Source organism: Telmatherina bonti (genome assembly GCF_933228915.1).
Source record: "Telmatherina bonti genome assembly, chromosome: 6".
NCBI lineage: Eukaryota > Metazoa > Chordata > Actinopteri > Atheriniformes > Telmatherinidae > Telmatherina > Telmatherina bonti.
This window is the reverse complement of record NC_136624.1, coordinates 35,092,599-35,115,371: the sequence shown is the minus strand read 5'-3', so window position 1 is coordinate 35,115,371 and position 22,773 is coordinate 35,092,599. Positions and strand designations below refer to the sequence as shown.

The following is a 22,773-nucleotide window of genomic DNA, read 5'->3' as shown; positions in this document are numbered from 1 at the left end:
ATGGTTAGAAAAAATAACAAATAGCCACGGCTAATAATGCTATATTGTTAAATTTGTGTGAGGAATGGGGGGAGTATCAGTATGTGATAAAATTCCTCCAACAGTTTTATTATATTAATCGCTGCTTACTGAACACTGAGGTCCATGTGAATCTGTTGGGATTTTATGGTAAATTTAAAAAAAAAAAAAAAAAAAAAAAAAAGGCATCACTTATAGAAACTAGTATCACTCAGTTACTTCAATTAAAAAATACTTTTAAGAAAATATAGTGAATATTCAGAGGTGACGGGTAAAACTGACCCAGAGTGTGTCTGAAAGGCCAGGACTGTATCTGGCATGTCTTACATTAACAGAAAACAAAAACTACTTTAATGATGGCAGGAAAAATTCTGAAGAAACAGAAAAAAAAAACCATATTCTACTCTTTGTTCTACTGCTTGGCTGCTCCCTAAAATGTTCTGACAGCCACGTATATGCGGCCTCTGTAATCTGAGGCCATCTCTTCTCAGACCAGCATGAAAGGAAACATACGGAGCACAACAGAGGCACATATTAATACTCAACGGTCCTTACAAAACGTTCTGTGACGGCAAAAACAAAAACTCTTCAGGGAGCCCAGAGGCTGTCCTTTGTTCTGCTCCAGGTTTTTCCCCCCCTCCCTCCCCCTAAACCCAGGAGGAGCCACAACTGGAACAAGGAAGCAATGGAAGATGTTGCCCCGCTGCTGCCGCGTCCTTCAACCAGCAGGGGCATAACAAGAAGTGAGAAGCAGATGTTAATCAGCATGTGTGGGCAACAGGAATGCCCAGACCTCGTGTGAGCCTTTCAGTGGGGAGAAATCTTATTCTAAGAGGTCCTAAAGAGACACAAACACAACATAATAAAGCTTAAACATTTACAAAAATGTCTAGTGACAAAGAGAAGTCGACAGTCTTACACACCTGATCAGAATCTTCATTAAACTGCGCTTTTCCTGTCTCCATGTAGTGGGTGTCAACATCATCTACTCCTTCGATCTTGTTGGCCTCCACGTGTTCCCTCATCACAGAGTATCGGTGCACGAGGAACCTGATGAAAACACAAGTGACCATTAGTGAGAAAAAGATGAGAAAGGTCCACAATGTTTAGAGGTGAAGGTGGTGAGAGGAGAAAGAAGTTCACTGACCGTCCGCCGCAAACGTATTTCTTTATCAGCCAGACCCCTGCCACCGCACTCGCTAGCAGGATCGCTATGACAACTATCACGATGATGGCAGTGTTTAGTGAGCTGTTCTCTGTCTGTGGTTTACAGATGTGGAGAGAAAAATGTACAAATATAAAAAAAACAACAACTTTTTTTCAGATCTTGTTGTCCCCAAACAATGACGTAACACTTAGGAAAATGGAAATATGTTGGGGTGAAAGTGTATGAAGTGCTGCTTTCTGTTTGCTCCCTGCTGGTGTGTATATGTACAGATGCACGCAGCACTCATATCAACACAATAAGAGACCTAATCTGCTGATTTTTCCAGAACATCTTCAGATTTCATGTGCAAAAACAGCTTGAGCACGAGGAGAACTGACCAGAGAAATGGCATGAAGGGCGCTACTGTTGCACATCTTCCTCAAGTCTGTTTCTTTCCTGGATGGCTGAAATCCTCCTTCACATTGGTTTCCTGGGATCTTCCGGTAACTTCAATGTGAGGACAGAAAAACAGACAAAACGTCACTAAATATATAGATTTAAGACACAAGAAATGCACAAATGGAAACATGTGGACCTGTCAGGAAAAACTATTACCATGTACATATATGTGTTGACAAGCTGCAGGATATCAGTTTAAAAAAAAAAAGGTTAAACAGCCTTTTTTCTGCTTTTTACTCAGTAAAAGACTTACAGTGTTTCCATCAGAAGAGGATGCAAAGTAAACGTGTAACATTACGGCCTAAAACTCCCTACAAGTCTGGTATTATGTGTATAAGGGTCCTGAAATCATTAGGTAAGTTCATCTTAGAACATTATATATACTTTACATCTCATGGTACACAAGGCAAAATCATTCTGGTTGGCAATGCGTCGAGCACAAACATCCTCACCCACTGGTCTGCAGCTGTTCAACGGTCCCATTTAAGCAAAACTCCAAAGCATGGCCCTTCATCTCCTCCTGGATCACACACTCTGAGCTGTTCTCTGGCCGGTAATACCCAAAGTCGCTGTGAGACAGAGTGAGGTCAGCTGCATACAAATGCACTCTAAAGGAAAAACAATGTCTGGGCACGTCTGGATAGAACTGAATTATTTTAAAGTTAAAGAAAATAAAAACAGTAAGTAAAATCTCTTAAAATATTAGTGGGTTGTTGCTTTGAATTAAAGTGTTTTTAGGAGTTTGGTAATAACAAAACCGTTTAAGTGTCACTATATAACTTTATGACATTATGATTTTCATTTCTGACGCTGTGACATTTATTATGTTCCTTCCTGGACCTGTCATTGCCCAGCAGCATCCCAACGATGACAGAGAGGAAGATACACAGCAGCACATAAGACTTTAGACTTTTGCTGGCTGGAGAGAGCTCACAGTACAGACAGGATGCAAGATGGATGCAGAGTTTGCCGTCGATAGGAGACGACTCGCTGAGAAAGTTCAGCAGCGTTGCTTTAAAATGCTGATTAACTCACACCTAATAAAAATTTGCTAACATATCTTGGTCACTTGTCAGGAACATGACTGTGGTATTGGGGAAACTCCACATTGTGTAAAATATCATTTAAAAAAAAAATTCATGAAACTGTAGCTTCAGGGGGAAAAAAGCACGCATTAAAGGAAGGGTAGGAGATGTTTCCCTTTCTTTTTTTCTTTTTTTTTTTTTTACAATTTTGCTAAACACACCATGATTGCAGCCAGTTAATAAAATCCTCTTAACAGAAAAATGAAAATGTTCAGTCACATGTGTAACAGAAGGACTAAAAAACCACCATCCAATCATTGTAACCAGTCTGTTCTAAACTATTAAATGGCGATATGTTTGTCAAACTCAACTGCCATTTGTCCCTCCCCCCTCCAGCCCCTGGGAACAAGCGTAATATGTTTCTGTGCTTTGGAGGCATGGCTTCAGAAGTAAGACTGAAGAATAGGGTTTGGACTTTTGATTTGTGTATTTTGAAAATGGAGCTTTCTCGAACCGTTTTCCCAGGACATTACCAGTGATAATCAGCCGCTGTACACGGACACGGTGACAGCTTCTTGGTGACGGCAAAGTCCCTCCCATTCCAGCAGACCGAATCTTTCTTCAGACGCAAGAAGTTCTCCTTATAGCCCAGCACGCAGCCGTCATTAGATCCGCTGGGGTCTGAAGAGTGAGCCAGCCACTCCTCATAATCCCTGTCTCCGCCTGCACCAGAATGCATTCCCTGAGTGAAAGCCGTCTTGTACGAACACTGACTGAGCCAACAACAACCACGTTCTCCCACATACTCACAGACTCTGGTGAGGAGCTTCCTGAAGTCTACAGTGATCACCACCCATTTACTGAAATCGTTCCTGTAGCCCCACAGGCTGACATTCATGGAGTGAGAGCCAGGCTCACTGTCCATGCCACTGAAGTGAAACGGGTCATTGGTGAAGTTATACGTGTGCCAGCACTGCCCTTCATCTGTGGAGAACCTGACGGGAGTCGAGACACTGTATCGGAAGAAGCCCATCTTTCAAAATAAAATACATTTTCCAGTAAACATTCTCACTTTATCTGGTTGATGGGTAAGTTGGCATGCTCCACAGCAACCAGCAGGCCTCCAGAGTCAAGGATGGCATAGTGATGGGGGCCCTTGAGGGCCAGCGACCACGAGTAGCCTCCATCATCAGATATGTACACGTCAGGGGAGAGAACAGACTCTGCATCTCCAACGCTGCCTGGAGAAATGAAATGAAAAATACTTTGAATTTCCCTTTGGGGATTAATAATCTATATAATTAATTATAATTATATAATAATTTAATAATAATTATATAATATATGATATATAATAAATAATATATATAAAGGGAGAGCATATTTACAATATTCAGAAAATATCATCAAATGTTTAATAAACTATTTGTGCTAGAAGACGTTCGCTGCGTTTTACCGTGAGCCAGGATGAGACCCACTGCGTTGGACTGTGAGAGAGGTAACATGGGGATGTTCATTCTCATGGTGGTGCCGTAGGAAGCATGGATGTGAAGTCTGCACTGTAAAGACCACAGTGGTAGCGGAGAAGCTCTTACTTATAAATGTTATGGTTTTACAGTTAAAAAAGAAAAAAAAAAAAAGAAGCTGAATAAAGGAAAATTTCAAACACATGCACAGAGAATTAACATTAGCATCTGAGTCTTACTCCATTGGGTCTGTTGGTGTGGGTGTCTGTGTCACAGCGGCTGTTCCGCGGTCTACGAAGTGCCTGCCAGCTGGCTCCTTGGTCGTATGTGATCACTGTCTCCACTGCACCGTCTGAGAACAGCAGAAACATCATCATTAAAAGAAAATGATGGTCAGTTCAGATAAAAACTTTCACCAAAAATATTTAAGTCAATTCTAACTATCCAAAGCCTTTAATGATAAAAAAAACTATTTCAGTTTTTTTTTTTATCATGCCAGGAGCTCCGTATGACTAATACAGGATATGTTGAAAGTTTTATGTACTCCTGGAAGAGGAAGTGGTTAGATTATTTACTCCCTGTTTTTACAAGTACTTTAGCTGGTCACAAAGGAAAATTGATCATTGATCAAAGTATAATAAACTACTTGAACTACTTTAAAAGTAGTTAAAAACAGTTTAAGTAATAAGCTACTTAAACTGTAAAGCTGCATACTGCTACATACTCCATTAGTAGGGAGAACTTTTTTCTTATTATTGAGGCACCATTTGTTCTCCTGGATGTAAATGATGACAGTTCTTGACACATCAGGCTGGCAGAACTTTTTTCTTGTGAGGCTCCAAGAAGTATCGAGTGATTGGTCGGACATTTGAGGTGGGCGTGGTTAACACAGAAAAGCACAAAGCGGACAGTTGCCACGTCTGCATTTTTGCTGATGCAGGTAAAAACCTTTTTGTAAAAATGGTGATGAAGGTGGTGAGAAAGTATGAACATTTTTACATGTGACATTTAAACACATGAACCCAGCTGCTTACACAACACACCCAGCTATGGACGAAGTTTCTCGTCAAATATGAAATAACCGGGTTCATTGCACATAAAAGCAGACATCCCTCCCTGCTGCAGACAAAGCTTCGTATGAATGAATCAGATGAAAAAGAACATAGTTTTTTTGTAGCCTAGAGAGTCTCGAGAACAAAGTTATAGCTGAACTCATCTATTCCCTTATGATGTAAAACTCCTGGTTTCTTTTGCCGATTGCTTCATTTAGTAATAAGCAAGCTGGGGTTCTCAGGGTTTCTCAATCTTGTCCTACAAGAACTGCAATCCAGCAGGGTTTCAATGCACTCCTGCTTTAAAACATCTAAATCAAAGGAAATTGATCTAATAATGATCCATGTACACAATGACTCATTTGAATCAGGGATGTTGGAGCAGGGATACGTGGAAAACCTGCTGCACTGCCACTCTCGTAGGACTGGACTTCCTGGTTTATATTTATGCTTGCTGAATCACTTTCATGTCACAGTGTTTCAATTTTTGCATTATTGATAGTTTCTTGGGTTGCATTATAAAAACACTAACTTTCCTCTCCTCTCCTTGTGCTATTCACCTCCTCGCCTCATCGTCCGTGGACTCAGACGAAGGAGGGAATAAACGCTCTGAGTTTAGCTCCCTAACAAAAGTGCACTGGTTTTAACAGTGAAAAGTTTGTTTGCCTACCTTCTGTGAGTATACTTGTCATGTAGACGCCTCTGAGTGAAGCAATGGTGGTGAAGTCTGTGTCGCTTCCTGTGATTGAGTAAAGATGTCGCTCCAGAGACTTGGAGAACACGGTACCTCTGTCATCTGACACATAGATGCTTCCAACTCCAGAGTCTATTTCCCACAGTACACACATGGCAAAGGCATTTGGATTAGACATTTACAGATTAATGGATCTCTGCAGAAAAACACACCACAACTTTAATGTAGTGTTTCTATGTTTTGATTTTTAAAAGATGGTCACTCAGTCATACTATTGTTCCAATTTCCCACCTCAGCCTTCACTAACAGTCACCACAACTGACCTCCAGGATCGTCCACGTGCATGAAGATCATGTCCTGATTGGCTGCGAGGATGGAGTAAAACTGCTGATGGTTGACTGTAGGAAGCTGCGCCATGTTCCAGTTCTCACCTCCGTCCACTGAGACATGGATCATACGCTCTGAACCCTGACACAAGCAGCACACTGGTTTGAATATGTGGTAATCTACCTGCACTTTTTCATCCAGCTTCACAGGTGAATTTACAGTAAACAACTTTTATTAACTGCAGCCTGAACTACAGAGTGGGATTTTAAGCCTAAACACCATTACTTCATTGTTTTAACAGTAAATTTTCAGGTTAAGCAGAGATTTTGACAACCTACAAACTGTGAAATTTCACGGTCACACTAACAGCTTGGTGGTTCACCAGTGCTCAAGTTCCTTTAACCAGCATTAAATCTAGCGGCTGTCTAGTGGGCTAATCCAGTGGTTGCAAAGTCCAGTCTGTTAGTGAGGAAATGTGTGGGAAAATGACTCAGATTCTTACTCCACATGTGGGCTTGGTTTTAAGGGTTAGGGGTTAGTCTTAATAAATGCAGCATGATGTCAGTTTGTGATTCATGGTCCTATTTAAAGCAGGCGGTGGAGTAGCTATGCTTAGGATGGGTAGGCATTGTGATTGACAAGCAGCTATCCACAGGGAGTGTGAAGCTTTTTGTGACTCTCATGGTTCTGGGAATACACAAAGATGGTAACAGCCAAACAGCCAAACTTCAGACACGAAAAAGTGACATGTGAGGCACAAAATGGGAATTTTCAAAGTGATAATTAACTCTGACTGGTTTTATAGAGTGCAGATGCTTTGCTTAACATGTTTTTCATCTCATCTTGGTATTTTTTTTTAGCTTAGGTAGTCCACATTTTATATGTGCTTTTATTATGGTTGTAAGTAGTTGTAATACTTGTGCTTTGTGATGCTGCCGTCACAGCCAGAGATTTTTCATTTCAACCGATACCAATATTTTTGGAGCAATTCATATTTTGTCATTTTGAGTTAGAGAAGATGTAGCTGAAGAGTTTGATATATAATATGTGCATGTTGTGTAAAAGGTGTGTCATTAAAAAATTAAAAACCAATACAAATGATATCAGATATTGATTTTTAATGTTGATATCAATCGATGAAGTCAGTATTTTGATAATATCAGACATCTAGACTTTTTTCATATTAAATTAAAAGTAAATTATTAATGTAGAAAATGGGCAACATGTATCTATTTCATACAAGTTCTGAGTGTGTGTCAGTCTGTGGTATGTGCAAAGTAAACTTGACTAACTTAGATGTTTTATGTAAAGTCTTTGCATTGTAATACTAGTTTTGGTCAGTTACAAAAACCACATCTGTTTCTGTACTTTGCAATGTGCCAAATATTATTTATTTAAAGTAATTTAGAGTAAATTCTACTTTAGTAACATTTCATCACGCAGATATTTGTAACAAGATTGTGCTTGTGGCTGCGCTGCCATTTAGATGAAACCAAAGTTGTAAAAATGACTGGACATGTTGTTTTATGAGCTTGTTTTGTTTTCAAAGGATAGAAAAAGGCTACTTAGTGGTTAAAAAAGTCTCCATCAGACTGTAGTTACTCGTCCCGTCATGCTAAATTAGTCTGTTCACAATGTGTGAGCTGCTATTACATTGCCTTGTGAAAGCATCCACACACTTTATTTTGTTGCCTTCAAGTCTGTAAATAAATACTTTTAAATATGAAACACAAAGGAAATAAAAAAGGAAAAAAAAGTGCATTAAAAATCACTTTTTAAAAATTTTTTTAAATCTTATAACTCTGGCTGATCTAGCCGGTGGGCTCTTTGCCCATCCTTAAAGACAGAACTGCTCCACTCTGCAGCTCCGTCAAGCCAAATGGGTTTCTCTGGTGTCCAAGCATCTATAAGTCATTCCACAGATTCTCAGCCAGATTAATGTCTGGAGCTTTCCCTGGGCCATTCCAAGACACTTAAATGCGTCCTCTGAAACCGAACACATGTTGTTTTAGCAGCGTGTTTTGGGTCTAAATTGTGAACCTCAGCTTCAGTCTCAGTACTCTGGAAGATTGCAGCAAGTTTTCTTCAAGGTGATGGTCGTATTCAGCCATTATTTATTAAATTTACCAGTTCCTGGTAATGAAAACCATCCTCACAGAATGACGTTGCCGTGGTGGGGGCGATCCTCAGAATCATGACGATGAGACGTGAGAGGGTTGCACCAGAAAACAGTCATTTCTTTCCAAGTTTTACCGGTTTAAAGCAGTGGTGTTTATGGGGCACTTTTCCAAGAAGCCCATCAATATGAAGGGTACGGCTTCATGCTCTTATAATTAGACACTCTAATCTGCGTTGTGGAACTTTGTGACATATCATCTTTACTACTCACCTCTCTGATAACATCCTTTTTGTTTGTATTTTCTGCCCTTTCGTGGAAGATTTGTTATATTTCTTATATTATAAGCCTATCGATATTATTAGCTGATATCAGAATTAAGATGCAATATTGGAAATGATCAGTATTGGTTTTTACATTTTTAATGACAAACTTTCCACAATATGCATATATTACTTATTAAACTCCTCAGTTTGGTCTCCTCTAACTCAAAATGACATCATATATGAGATGCCATCTATAGTTTTCTGGACATTTCTGTTTGTATCGGTTGATATCAGAACTGGAAATTATGAGTTGGACAAAATCGGTACATCAGACATAAAAAACTAAAACTTTTCCCCTGACCAGTTTGATGGTACCCCTTGTTTTTATATATAGAAGCTGTTATTGTTGGAGTTTGAGGGAAGTGACTCATTAAGTTTTAAGTTTCCAAAATACACAAAAGATGATTGACAAGATAATTCTAAAGTTTGTAAAAATAAGGGTTATGAAAAAGCTTCCCACACTCAATGTAAAGCAACAAATTCAGTAAAAAGTCATGTGGAGTAGACACACACACACACACACACACACACACACACACAACACACACATACCGTTCCTGTCATGATGGAAGCAAAGACATATTTTCCTCCCAGTACAAAGGAGTAGACCCTGGTTGCAATGGTCTGGAAACTTCTGCCGTAGTCGACTGTTTTCTTTAATTCTAACATTCCTTTGACATCTGACAGGAAACAGAAAACACCACAGCTTAATCTGAAATTCCTGGTAAAACACAGGTGATTTTTATCACGTTGACTTACTGCAGGACCCGTTGTTGCTGGTCGTGAAGAAGATGCTGTTCTTCGGACCCCTGGACAACAAAGATGTGAAATGAAGACATGAGAACGAGAAAAAAATTCAAACATTCTCACATTTTTCAGCATTTCAAAGCTTTCTGAGTTTAAATCTAATTTGTAGAAACCACAGATTAAAGTAATGGTTTCATCACAGACCTTTCTGAGCCAGGTGCACATTGACCCTGGGCTGCACACACACACACACGCACACGCACACGCATGCAGATTCTGTGGGCTGAACAAGAACGCTGTTGCTGACTTGTGATTCAGTCCGACAGTAACCTCAGCCGGGGAGCTCTGAAGGCAGTTTAAGCTGAGGCCTAAATGATTGCAGTGGTCACACAGAGCTACAACACTGCAACCACAACCTGACACCACAACCTCGCGTGAACTCAGAGCTCAAATGAAAGCAGAGTCGGGAGAGGGATCCGAACTGCGGTGAGGAAAACAGCTGGAAAAACAACAATGTGCAAACAAGACACACATTCCTCGGTTAGCAGAAGAAGAGAGGAGAATGTAAACTGTGTGGAAATGTGGAATTAAAGCCGGCTTACAGCGTTTCATGCTGAACTTTAATGCACTTTGTGCTGAAGACAAACAGCTGTAGCAGAGATGCCACCTGGGCAGAGCACACACTGTGTAGGGCCTCATTACGTGACAACTGTGTGCACCGCAGTGTCACTGATCCAAGACGTAGCGATGCCCCAAAGCCACCACATGTGATACAAACATGCATCGAATAAAATCCACTGAGAGAGCTTAGGGTTAGAGGAGAGAAAGGAGGTCTGAGGTCTGTCATCTGCACCACTGCATGCATCGCTACAGTGACTGAAAGTCAACATGAGACTTCTCACTGCAGAGCATCACTGCTCCGACTAAATGTTTTGGATTGTAACCGTACACAAAACAACAATACTGGAGATATTAATAACTTTATCATACTATCATTAATAGTATCATTATTACTGTTAATACATTTTTATCCTCTCGATCCTTGTATTTTTATTCTTTAATTCTAAAGTGCATCTACTACTAAGTCTGAAGTGTATAAACTAAGCCGGGATGACACCAGAAGTAGACGCCATTGCTGAGATGGCGTTTCTGTTCATGTCAGAGCAGAACGTCTGGAAGGAGGAAGTGTTTGACAAGGTTTGATAGTGGTGTGTTTGCGTCGTGTCGGACGACCGGAGCAGAAGAGAAACAACATGTAAAATCTGGCACTGAACTGTACGTATCCATGGTGCTTTAAACGTGACACAACGGATAACGTTTGTTCTGCTAGTTAACGTTAATGGACTAAGAGACAAGAGGCTGCGGTGTCGCTGAGTTAATGTCAAATTTGAGGGATATTGTAAAATGAAAGTTATTTGCTCTTATCAGGGCAACACTGTGACCTGAAAGTAAAAATCCTTTAGTCAGTAAGTCTAACAGACCAGGTACACAAACACACACACAAACACACTAAATGGAAAAATTTACATCCATAGCAAAAGTTTGAAACTTTTTTTTTTGACAAACTTTTCTCATAAGATTTACGTTTTATTTTCCAATGTGGATTGTCAGTCCTCAAAAGCAGTTTCTAACAGATGAATCATAGCTTACATAGCTAATAACACGTCTTACTAATATGAACGACAGAAAAACTTTGAGGTGTCCAGATAAGATATCCTCATCCATGGACCACCGTCTGACGTTGTCAGTCCAGACCTGCAGGATGCTGCTGTCCATGTCAGCAGATACGAGGTTAGCAGGAGTCGCTACCTCAGATGCGTACTGTAGGAGCCATATTATAAGTCATAAATGTCTGCGAATATGCTGATGTGCGCATGCTTGTCACTTTGGGTGTGAATGCACACGTTAGAAATAGTTGCACTCACCTGAGCGCATCGCTTGGCTGTAAGGATGCAGAAGTTGGGTGAGCTCAGGAGTGAACTTTTTGCTGACCACAATTAGATGCTTTTGTATAGTGGCCTACTCTGCGTATTGTTTGTTCGTTGTAATTTATTTAAAGTAACGATGAAAATAATCAAACGCAAGAAGGAGAACATACATCTTAGTGCGCGTCATCAATATCTCCCGTGTTTAGCCTGCAGCAGCTGAAGAAGATAATGGCGTTGGACAGATAGCCGCAACACGTACCTAAGATGTACGCACAGCGAGATGTCGGGACACAAAACGCCCACCAGCTTTGTCTGTACTAATTCTGCTTAAATGATGCAGTTATTTAGTCATTTAGATAAGCAGGGGTAAAAAAAAAAGAAGTAATGGCAAAGTAATAATTAAAGGCCCAAGATGACCCGATCATTTACTAATAGGTACTGGTTTACATGGATTTGCAGTAGTCCCACTTGAAAGAGCCATACGAGGCTACTTTCATAGCATGTTTAGGTTATATTCCTGCTTTTGATGATCTGTTGAAGAATCTTATGTTTAAATGCATCTGAACACTAAAAAAACACAAGCAATGAAAACGGGATCTACCATTTATGTCCAAATACCAGATACCAGAATGTTTCTTGTTCACATCATACGTGATCAGCGCGCCATCAGATCATCTGGGGTACTTTAATGATTGTTCTAATAGGTTAAAATCTCACCCTCTTCATCTGAAGAGCCTTTAAATATGATTCAATTGGAGGGAAATGCTTACCATCTAACCAAACACACATTGTCATGGACCTTTCTCCAGGTGGCGCCAAAGTCCTCAGACAGCCAAAGCTCCAACTGAAAAGAAAAGTCTTGTTTAATAAAAAAAAAAAAAGAATTCAGATCAGGAAACACTGAGTATCTGCTGAGGCCTGACTGAGTACTTGCACTAGTTCAACATTTATTTAAGCGAAGCAGGTAAGTCCCCTTCAAACTCCTAAAACTAAACATTCCTGGCAGACTGAAGGCTGCTACCATGAGACTGAGCGTCACGAGTGTGTTGGAGTCTCCAGGGTTGTACAACATCTGAATTAGGGGCTCAAACGGCAGGTCGGTCGGCATAAAGGTCAAGCCGAAGTCCTGCGATCGAAACAGTCGAAATCCACCGACATCTGAGACGTCACCTGTCAGGATCACCTGAAATAAAAACCCAGTTGGCGAATTGTCAGTAAAGAAAGGAGTCTGCAGACATGAAAATCAGCCCAGCTTCACAAATATGAATGTAACATTTTCATATTAAATCTGAGCAAGACAAATATATTTTGGGTGTGTGGTGAAGAAATAAATAAAAAAAAATCCCATTTTAAATGTGAATCTTCTACTAATGTTTTGTGTTCAAACAATTTAGAGATTTTTTTAAGCAAAAATAGAAATACTGACTGCTGCAGCGAGCTGCGTGGAAACCTGCAGCTGATCACTGAAAGGCTCACCTTCCCCGAGTGGTCCGGACTGATGGCGATGCCGAACTCCGTCTGGATGAAAGTGTGGTTGATTAGATGAGTCACATCTTTGAACGTCTTCCCATAGTCTTCACTGACACACAGAGAAGCTTGTGGTTAGAGCCCCGCCGTACCGTTAACATCAAACCCTCACTAATCCCGCAGGCGTTCCTCACCTCCTGTAGAGGTTAGACTGGCCGAAGCGCATCATGAACAGCGGCACCTGAAACGTCGTCAGCACCAGCAGCACCTGCGAAGAACAGCGCTTGAAGTTTTCCCTTTACTCGCCTTCTTTTGCATTTGTACACATGAAGAAACTCACCCCTGATCCATCTCCCACCCAGGCCAGCGACAGAGAGCCCATCGTTCGCACTTTGAACGTGAACTGAAACAGCAGACGATCAGAAATTAAATCTTTCAGAACATTTAAAAGATAAATCAATAAGAAATTACAGAAAAATTCTTCTTTATTATCACAAATATAAACTCCCACTGGTTCATTTTAAACTTGGGAGTTGATCTGACACTATTTCAGCTCAAATACACACAAATAAACACATTTTAGAGAAGAGTTAAGTCAGTAAAACACAAAAGAATTTGTCTGAGTTGTTTCCTACACACTGGACATGCCTGCCGAGAGGACAGACTGTCCATCGTGTCCACAGTAACGCAGCCATTTAGATGGACAATGCATGTGTGACCTACTTTCTCAACACACACCTAGTGTAAAATAACGCTGGATGCATACATTTATTATAAAAAACAGACACTAAATACAAACAGGAAGTGCTTCCAGTACAAACAAGATTCCCATCCAAACACGTCTGGTCTTCAGAGCAACATATTCACGTTGTTGGAACCTAAAAGAAGGTTTCTCCCCTCATAGGCCGAGATGTTTACAAGGCGAACGCAGCTCTGCGGAGTCTGAGTACAGCTCTATTAAAGCTACAGAAGATGGCCGCTGGAAACTCCTTGTAAACAAGTCCAGTGGAAACCGGCCTTCTTTCCACTGTCCAACTCTGTGAACACAACTTTCCATCTCCCCTGTATTAATCACCTCACCACGCGCTCCCTGTACCCATCTGGTATTTTTACAATTCTGATCATTAAGATCATTCATAACTTTGTTTTTTTCACTTCCTCTGCAGCCATCTGTCAGATTTCTCATTCAATTTTTGCAACGTGTGACGCATCCTCTGCTCTAGCAAATGCCTTACACCATTAAATCTCAGGGATGTTGTCTGTAATCCGTCCATGGAAACAAGCTTGTAGCTCTTAACCTCTTCAACCCTCAGCTGTTCTATTAAACCTGCACCAGAAAAAAAGTCAAGACAGGAAAATCTCTGCAAACATTGAAGCCAAACTAAACAAATTTGGTGTCCAAGGATAAAAGATACGTGAAAGTGTTTAATTAGCATAAAGCAAATATCTACAGAACTTAATTATAAAGTTAGAGTAAGACTGGAAAAGAAAGAAACTGAAAGAAACTTCCACTTGAAGAAAGTTAAGTAAGTCAGAGAGGACATAACAGCCTCTGTAAGTCAGTCATACTGGTTTAGTTATGCAATCCCTCCTGCTGCAACAGAAATAAGCACTGGTTTTTTTTTTTCATCAAGAAAAAAAAAAAGAAATAAGCACTGTTAAAGCTACATCTTGTTTAGTCGCAGCAGCACCAACCGATCTCCCCTGCCTTAAAGGAATACGGTCAGACCCAGAACGGATGTCTCCACTAACGGGACAAGCTGAGGAAAATCTGAACATTCGATCACTAAGGGCATCTTTCTGGCAAGGTTTAGGACCATTTTTCTCAGCAATTAACTTCAATTTGGATCCCTGAATTCTCTCTTTATAGTTTTAAGTTATGAAGCACTTTTTCCAAACATCATTTTAGAGGATCCATATTGTAGACGCCGTACATCACACCCAATTAAACACTTAATGTGGATCCAATTACAATCTGTTCATGTCAGCACTCTGCTACCTCTGCTAAAAACATGTCTTTGCCACAGTCTTCTGCCATCGCAGCATGTACATGGTAATACGTGTAAAGAAAAGCCCACAGAGACACACACACACACACACACACACACACACACACACACACACACACACACACACACACACACACACAAAGTCAGACATTAATACTGCAAGAGAGTAAGAACAGTTGTGTTGCGTTTAACTCTTTTTTTTTTTTCCTACTTCCGATCATTTGAAAACATGGCTGGACAAGTGTTCAACATCGCATATATAGATACAGCAGGCAGGCCCAAAATCTTGTTTTATCTAAGTGGGAGAGAATTAGGATGTACTTGTGTGTGCATCAAATGAAAGCTCATTTCTTGGTTATGTATCAGCGAGCAAATAAAACTAGGAGATAAGACTCAGTCGAACACAGTCACACAGTCCAGACATGACCTCATGCTGTGTCACATGTTGAGTTTAGGGCCTCGGTGAAAAGTCTCCTCCGACCTCCTGCTGCAGCTCAGTTACTGTCACAAGCATTGCGTGTGTGTGTGTGTGTGTGTGTGTGTGTGTGTGTGTGGCAACACATCTGAGAAGTTATAGTGAACAGCAACGCCAGATCAGCTAGCGCAGCACTTTTAGCCACACATATGTCCCTGAAGACTCACAAACAGTCAGTATGTGGAAGCACATCCACTGACTGTGGATGACGTCCTCTCAGAGAGGTCAGATGCCAACACAATGAGCTCCTTATTCCCTCTGCTCTGGGTTTTAACTTCCTGCTCGTGTTTACACACACACAAAACTTCAGATGAGAGGAGGTCAAACACTCTGATCAAACACTCAAAGCTACGTACACGAAGCCCCGATTAGTGGACGGATTCATACACTGGCTTGCAGTAATGCACACAGGATTCTTATTCAAAACAACCAGGAAAGACATACGACGAGGGCTGCAGGAAGATCTGGAGGTTTAACGGGCTGTTCCATGTGGAGAAATACCGGCATTGCAGTAGTTGGGATTTTTAGTTTTTGGTTAAATATTTTGACACCTGAAAATGATGCACAGACTTTGATTTGCCAAAAATTTGCATTTAGACAAAACAAAAAGCAACCATCGGCCTCCATTAAACATAATGTTTTATACCATCAGCTCAGCAACAGCTCAAGCAGATTTATTTAGATTTTATTCCCCCAATATTACTAACCTTTTGCAGATACAAGCACTAATAAAAGTTGCCAAATAAGTAACAAATTACATTTACTCAAATTACTGCAACTGAGACGTTTTTGTGAGTAAATTGTCCTTTTAAAGTAATTTTTTAAATAAGTAATTTTACTTTTTTTTATTTTACTTTTACTCAAGTACTTTTAGACCAAAGTATTTTACTTCACTGCATTTAAAACTTCCCATTACAGAGTCATGGATTAAATGCGGGGAAACATCAGCCTGAACAGGCGTTATGCCGAACATCACAGATTGTCCATCTCCACTGCTGTCCTGCTCCTGTCACGTTTGATGCCCACTGAAAGGAAAATGCGTGTGCGTGTGTGTGCGTGCGTGGGCGTGCATTGTTGAAATTTTCACTGATGAACTGTTTAAAGTTTATCAAAAACATGTTGGATTGTATTTATGACTCATCCTTTGTTTACATCAGATAATTTAAAGTAAATGACCTTTTAAAGTCAGTACTATTTACTTTTACTCAAATAGATTTTAGAACGGTACTTTTATTTTTACTTGAATAGAATTTAAGCAAAGTAAAGATATTTTTACTTAACTCCAAATTTTGTGTACTTTCCCCCCTCCTGAGAAATAGTGTAATCACACTGTCCAGTATCGTCCGTTCCAATCATATGCAGCAACATACACGTCTCAGCTGAGCAGATGGCGCTGCTGCAGGATCCAGCAGTGTCTGCACTGTAAGTTGCTGCTGGTTTTTATTGATTTTACTGGAACTTTAGGTGTCAAAAAGCCAGATATGGTCTGTGAATCCAAAGCCGAGGAGCACGTTCTCGCAGACATCTTTCACAGGAACTAAATTGGCTTTATTAACATTTAAAAGACTTCAAATATTTTTGTTTTTTCATAATAATTTAAAGAATTAATTCGCTGGTAGTCCGTCATGATTGTTTACACCCCAATTTAAACAAAGACATTAAAAATCAGAGGGATGGGGAGGACAAATGCGGCACAGACTGATGTGTGTAAAATCTGCCTTGACAGAAAAAAAAACCTTCAGTGTTTGTCATCAGCTGTTCAAGGCGAACACATTAAGCAAGAGGGGATGAATGTTTGTGTTAAATTCAAAGCCAAACTGATCATTTGTGATGCAAAAGTGATTCAGAAATGTTGGTTTGAACTTCATTAGGTTGTTTAGGGAGGCTTAAAACCGTTAGAATGACAGGCATCAGGTTAGGAAATGTGAGGGAAGGGAAAGGCAATTCACTCCAGGTCTCAGAAAGCTGTCAGGTTTACTGCACGCCTCAAGGAGTGCTTTAGTTTAACTTCTGAGAAACCAGCACATGCTCTCTTTCATGAGCAGGGTACAGAGAAATGAAACGTTATAAAGTATTATAATGCTTATAGTAATAAATGTGTGAAGTTATTTGATTATGAAGGAGGAAAACTTCTTTGAATTTTTCCACTACTTGGAAATGTTGTGAAGACTTGCTTTACTTTCCTACTACAACCAAACGCAGCACCACGTGGCGATGAATGCATATATTTACAACTGTCCGCAAGCGATCAAACCTGAATATTTTATATCATCACTGACCCAGAATGCATTGAGCACTGTAAAAAATATTGGATATGCATTAAGGATTTTGCAATTTCATTTGTTTTTGACCAAACTTTGTAGGAAAGAGTAATTACAAAGCTTTAAGGTCCAAATACTACCTATAATCTACTGCTGAACATTTCTCTATGACCTTGCCTGTAAATGTTTGGAAGTTGAGAAAAAAATTCATGTGGCTTTGCAGCTATTTAAACAGTATAATAAAAAAAAAAAACATACATCCAATAATTCACCTAATGCATTCTTTCAGTGTTTCTTTTTGTGAGGCTATTGTATTAATATAATAAGCTGTGACTTAAAATATGACTTTAACATCAAGGTTGGTAATTATCCTTATGGAGCCCAACCTGACATGTCTGATCCAGACAGTTTGAGACATTTGGCACCATTTTATGCTTAAAATCTTGTTGAACTTCATCTGATACTTCTCTTCTACCAGGAAAATGCCAGGAAGTAGAAAATATTAGAATAATTTTAACAAATCAAATGTTAAATATCACCCTAAAAAACAGTTAATTTGTGTTGTTCTTATATTTTGTTTAAAGGCAAAATAAAGACCTCTTTTTTTTATTTAAAAAGGGGAACTTTTCTTTTTTATTACTTTTCATGGGTTGGGCCTTAAAAGGTTAAAAATGATTAAATAAAGGAATAAATACATGTTGATGACTTTCTTGTCCTCATATTAACATAGTTCAATAAAAGTTAGCATAACTCTGAAAGTAATGGAGTACAATTATAGATCCTGCGGCTGCCAGGAGTTGTGGGACGGATTGATCTCTTTTCCTGTTACAACCTCGGAGCATTAAAGCTCTCTTCATTAAGAAATTCAACAGTTCCTACCAGTTTGCCACTTAAATACTTCATTTCATTCAGGAAGGAGCCTTCCTGAGCAAAGAAAGACTACTTGACTTGTAATTCAGCAAGAACCTCTTAGTTTTCTAGTTTGTCCCTTTTAGTGGATGTTTCCCCCTGTGCATCAACAAACACACACTTTCCATGTCCTTCTTGCTTCCACACACCAAGTGGAAGATCAAATCTGCTGCTTTTCTTGGTGCTCCAGCAGCTGGCCGGGACCCAGCTATCCTTCAGACTGAAAGCACAGCTTGTTTTTTTTGTTGTTTGTTGTTGTTGGTGTTTAGCCGAAGGTGACATAAGACAGGAAGGAGTCAGAGGAGGAAAAAATAAATAAAAAAAGAGAGACAACAAGTTGGTTTGTAAAACTGTCAGAGTCGACAAAATGATTCTCAAAGAAACGCGCCAAGAAGGGAAAAGAAGGAAAAGCTTGAGCTGGCTGAGAAAACACACACACACACACACACACACACACACTGTGCGGGCAATCAGGACTAAAACTGAACATCAACCCGCACAAGCAGGAGGATGTACACCTGTCTGATCTTTTATTCTACACAATCATCTAGAAAAAAATAGATGTAAAAGCTTCCTCTGTCTTGTCTGATCTCGCCCTGCAGGTCTGATAACCGCCAGCTCAGACTCTGGTCCGCAGTCAGATCAAGCTGAGCACAGGAACGTGGGGAATGTTTGTGAGGGTTACAAAAAGGCCCAGAGGAGCTGGGAGGAGTCTCTCAAGGCACGCTGAATCGTTTTCATGCACAAAAGCTAGCCCAGGTGTTTGAGCCACAGGAATGATGTAACGTCCCCTCCTAGCATCACACACACACACACACACACACACACATCAGGAAAACTGTCCCGTGGAGCTTTATATAGCTTCAGACTGCGTTGCTATTGCTGAACGCTTGGACATCAGCCTCGCTCCGGTAATGCACTCCAACATAACTTTAGGATAAGATTTCAGATTTTAAACGTGCATCAAAAAAAGGGGCAGAAAAGAGTTCGACATTCCAAACTTTTCCACTGAATCATCCTGATCCCAGCTGTAAGACCTCAGAAAATGGCTTTGGTTGCATTCTCCATTCACTCTGCATCATTAGTCCATCAGAGCATGACAGCTCAGGGTCAGCAGGCATAAAAGAAGTGACCTGGACTCATGGCCTACATTTCTCCAGATCAATTAACAAATAGTGAAGCAGATAGAGCTGGAAAAATGATTACCAAAGATTACATCGTACTCATTTTCTCAAGCAGAAAGCACCCATATCTCCCGTCTGACTGATTTCTGTTTGTCTTTTCTAACTTATCGTTCCCTAAGTTAACAGGATGATTTGCTGCCTTTGTTTTCCTTTTCTGATGAGAAAGTGTGAGTCCTCTCTGCGCTGTCCTTGACTCTGTACGCTGTATTTCTGATTTCACCAAGAGTATCTTTGCTGTGATGATACAGAGAAAGATATAATCCCATTGTCAAAGAAGTTCTCACATTTTGTCCTGTCGATGACAGGGTGAAATTCTCCTTATCCATTAGGCATAGATTAGCCCTCTGCGATGGTACCTTCCACAAGGAGTAAAAGTGATAAAAGTGCAACATAATAATCTTCATCTGATGCTCCAGATCTCTTTATGTTACAGACTTTCATGATACTTTGAAAGAATAAATATTATATTTTGAGGTTTTGTAGTGGCGTTCTCACAAACGCCTTATTTTTAATCACCATTTCATTTATTACAATTGAAAAAAATCAGCCTAATTAGCCTTTTATTAATTAATTACATAAAACAACATCAATAGCAGCCTTAAGGTTTTGGAAAAGAAATGTCAAGATGTCATTCTACTCCCATCATTTTCTCTTCGATACTAATACCAACAACAAGGACGTTGCAGAGAAAATATTTGTTGACTAGGTTCTTTTTATTTTTATAATTATCAAAGGTAAATTATTTTTATAACAATCAACGGATTTATGAGACATCTGGTAATTGTCTATATTCACTCAATTACCTTTCAACAGTTATGTTTCTCTAAAATTTGAGCAAATTTAAATATGTAAGTAAGCTCAAGGTCCAAGTTGACGCTCAGCTGTAAATGAAGCCACCGGGCCTGGACTGGCTCTCTGGACAAGCGGGACCTTGAGAGGGCTTACTGGCCTCACGATGATCTGAGGTGAGACGGCTGGTGATGAGCAGCAGATTTTATATCTGAACATCACATGATGATCACAAACTCAGATTTTTTATTAGCTGTAATAATGACCCTGGTACATCTTACTGCCAAACCTCCATTGTTTCGTTGTCGTAGTCTTTTACAGTACAGTTCAATCTGCTGGTAGCTGAAACATAATACTCCAACCTTGGATATAAAAGTAGGTCCTATATGGGAGTTCCTCGTATTACAGATAAAATATCAATTAATATAATGTGTGTTAAACTGACAGGTTGACATTTTGGCTGCTTGGTCTTTACACAGGTCCACATCTGTCCACATCAACACTGTGCCAATGAACAACATTTTATTAGTCCAGATTAAATACTGATGATGGAACCTTTTCATGTAATTGGTGTCAGTGTGTTTATCTGGTTGTACATGATGTGACTGCAGCTTTTTATGATTGCTTCAGTGCTGGTGCCTGAGGTTTTTGTTACCTCTGTATGGCAATGACATGGCTTATTTTACAGCATGAAATATTTGGTGGGTCCTGCTGGACAAACATGTTAATACCATCATTAATACAAGAATCCTGTTAAGACTATTAAGACAAGAGAAAAACACTGGTTTTTAGTTTTATATGAATGTTGGTCTGACGAGTTTTGGGGATTATTTAGATTTTTGTGTGTGCATGTATTCTTCACAAGTGTTTACGGGGGGGGGGGGGGGGGTACAAGGTACTGAGTGAGTGTGCAACTCCCAGTTTGATTTTGTGCACCACTCTGGCCCTGAAAACCACCGCAAAGTATTTACAGTTGCAGCTTATGATGACCTCAACAGATATTTGTAGCAGTCAAATGCAGCAAATGTTCATTCAAAAGTCTTTCCTTGTAATACACTGACAGGAAGGGAAACAAACAACAAGCAGACCTTTTACATTTCACGCTACCAGGATATTTGCAATCAAACTTTCACTTCTGCCCATTTTTTTTCTGCTTAAGTTCTATTCGGATAATTCATATGAGTTTATTCCTTTTAAGTAAGTTTTCATTTACTACTGACAGCATAAGGAGCTTATCTTTTCACATATTACAGGGCTTATTATTGGATCCGCATGCAAGCAGCAAGATATCACATCTTACATATGAAGCAGCCTTTTTTTCATAATTAATTTCTTTATCCCAAAAATAACGTAAATAAATAGATAAATAAATAAATAGATCTAAAAGTAGATTTTCTGAGCAGCTCCAAGCAGGATAAACTAAAACAACAGTGTATTCTGTGACTTATAAGCTTGTTAGGAGAGTATGAAGCGATAAGTTTGGGTTTAAAGTCACTTACACTGCTGGTGTTGTTTTGCAGAGCTGACTCTACTCCGGGCAGAGACGTGCATGTCTGTTCATTCAGTCCTGCGCTTCGCTTCGACAACTCAGCTTTCTCTAAAATATTTCGCTCATCATCTCCACCGAACCCCCCGTGCAGCCTCCGCACGCGGACCAAGTCGTCTTCCCCCCGGTTCGGCCTGCCCAGCGCCGTCGAAAACAAGCCGAGCGCCAAAATGCAGAATACAGAGGTCATGATGAGAAAAACTTGCATAACTTTGGACACTGCGAGGAACTCTCCTGTCCCACCAGTTGCTTTTACATGCCCCCCTCTCATCACCAGAAGCATCTTCAACAACGGCCCATCCACAAGAGCACGGGATTGGTCAGAAGTAGAATAACCTCCAATCTGATTGGACGATAGGGATCCTCTTCATACAGACGTCGGAGTCAGTTTGTCGTCACACCGCCCCCTGGTGGAAAGACCGCGCAAAGGCCATCATGCGTTTCATTAAAGGAGGATTTATTCCCTGGATCTGTTTTTGGATTCCAAGCTACAGAAAACCGGAAAAAATAGTCTTACACAAGAGGATTAGTTGGGCATCTTTTAACTGAGAAACAGAGAATGAGATCTTTCCCTATTTTTTAAAAGTGTTTTATACATATGTAAAACCTTGAATGACATTTAAAAAAAAAAAAAAAAAATCTTTTTCCAGACAAGTACGAATTAACCTGTCATGAGGTTATGTTTTGCTGTGTCCTTTTTTTCTGGTTTCCTGATTTATTTTATAGGTGGTTCCTGCTTTGCCTTTGTCTGTGTTCAGTAGTTCACCTGGGTTCATTCGGTTAATTTGTTTCACCTGTGCCTCATTGTGTTCCATGTATTTATACACC

The 22,773-nt window shown here is 39.9% G+C and overlaps 1 protein-coding gene across 1 annotated transcript; it reads right to left on the bottom strand.

The window, feature by feature from the left end:
• Positions 1-727: 727 nt before the first annotated feature.
• Positions 728-22,228, bottom strand: LOC306757178 (sortilin-like; the record flags this gene model as incomplete). Its single annotated transcript, XM_079242142.1, has 20 exons — positions 728-856; positions 942-1,068; positions 1,166-1,278; positions 1,564-1,672; positions 2,077-2,193; positions 3,183-3,372; positions 3,460-3,644; positions 3,722-3,890; positions 4,106-4,208; positions 4,355-4,467; positions 5,838-5,993; positions 6,185-6,329; positions 9,183-9,310; positions 9,390-9,439; positions 12,076-12,149; positions 12,327-12,488; positions 12,782-12,884; positions 12,967-13,040; positions 13,113-13,175; positions 21,899-22,228. 20 exons carry the CDS (start codon positions 22,226-22,228, stop codon positions 842-844), a joined length of 2,526 nt encoding a protein of 841 aa, XP_079098268.1. The 3' UTR covers positions 728-841.
• Between the last annotated feature and the right edge of the window lie 545 nt (positions 22,229-22,773).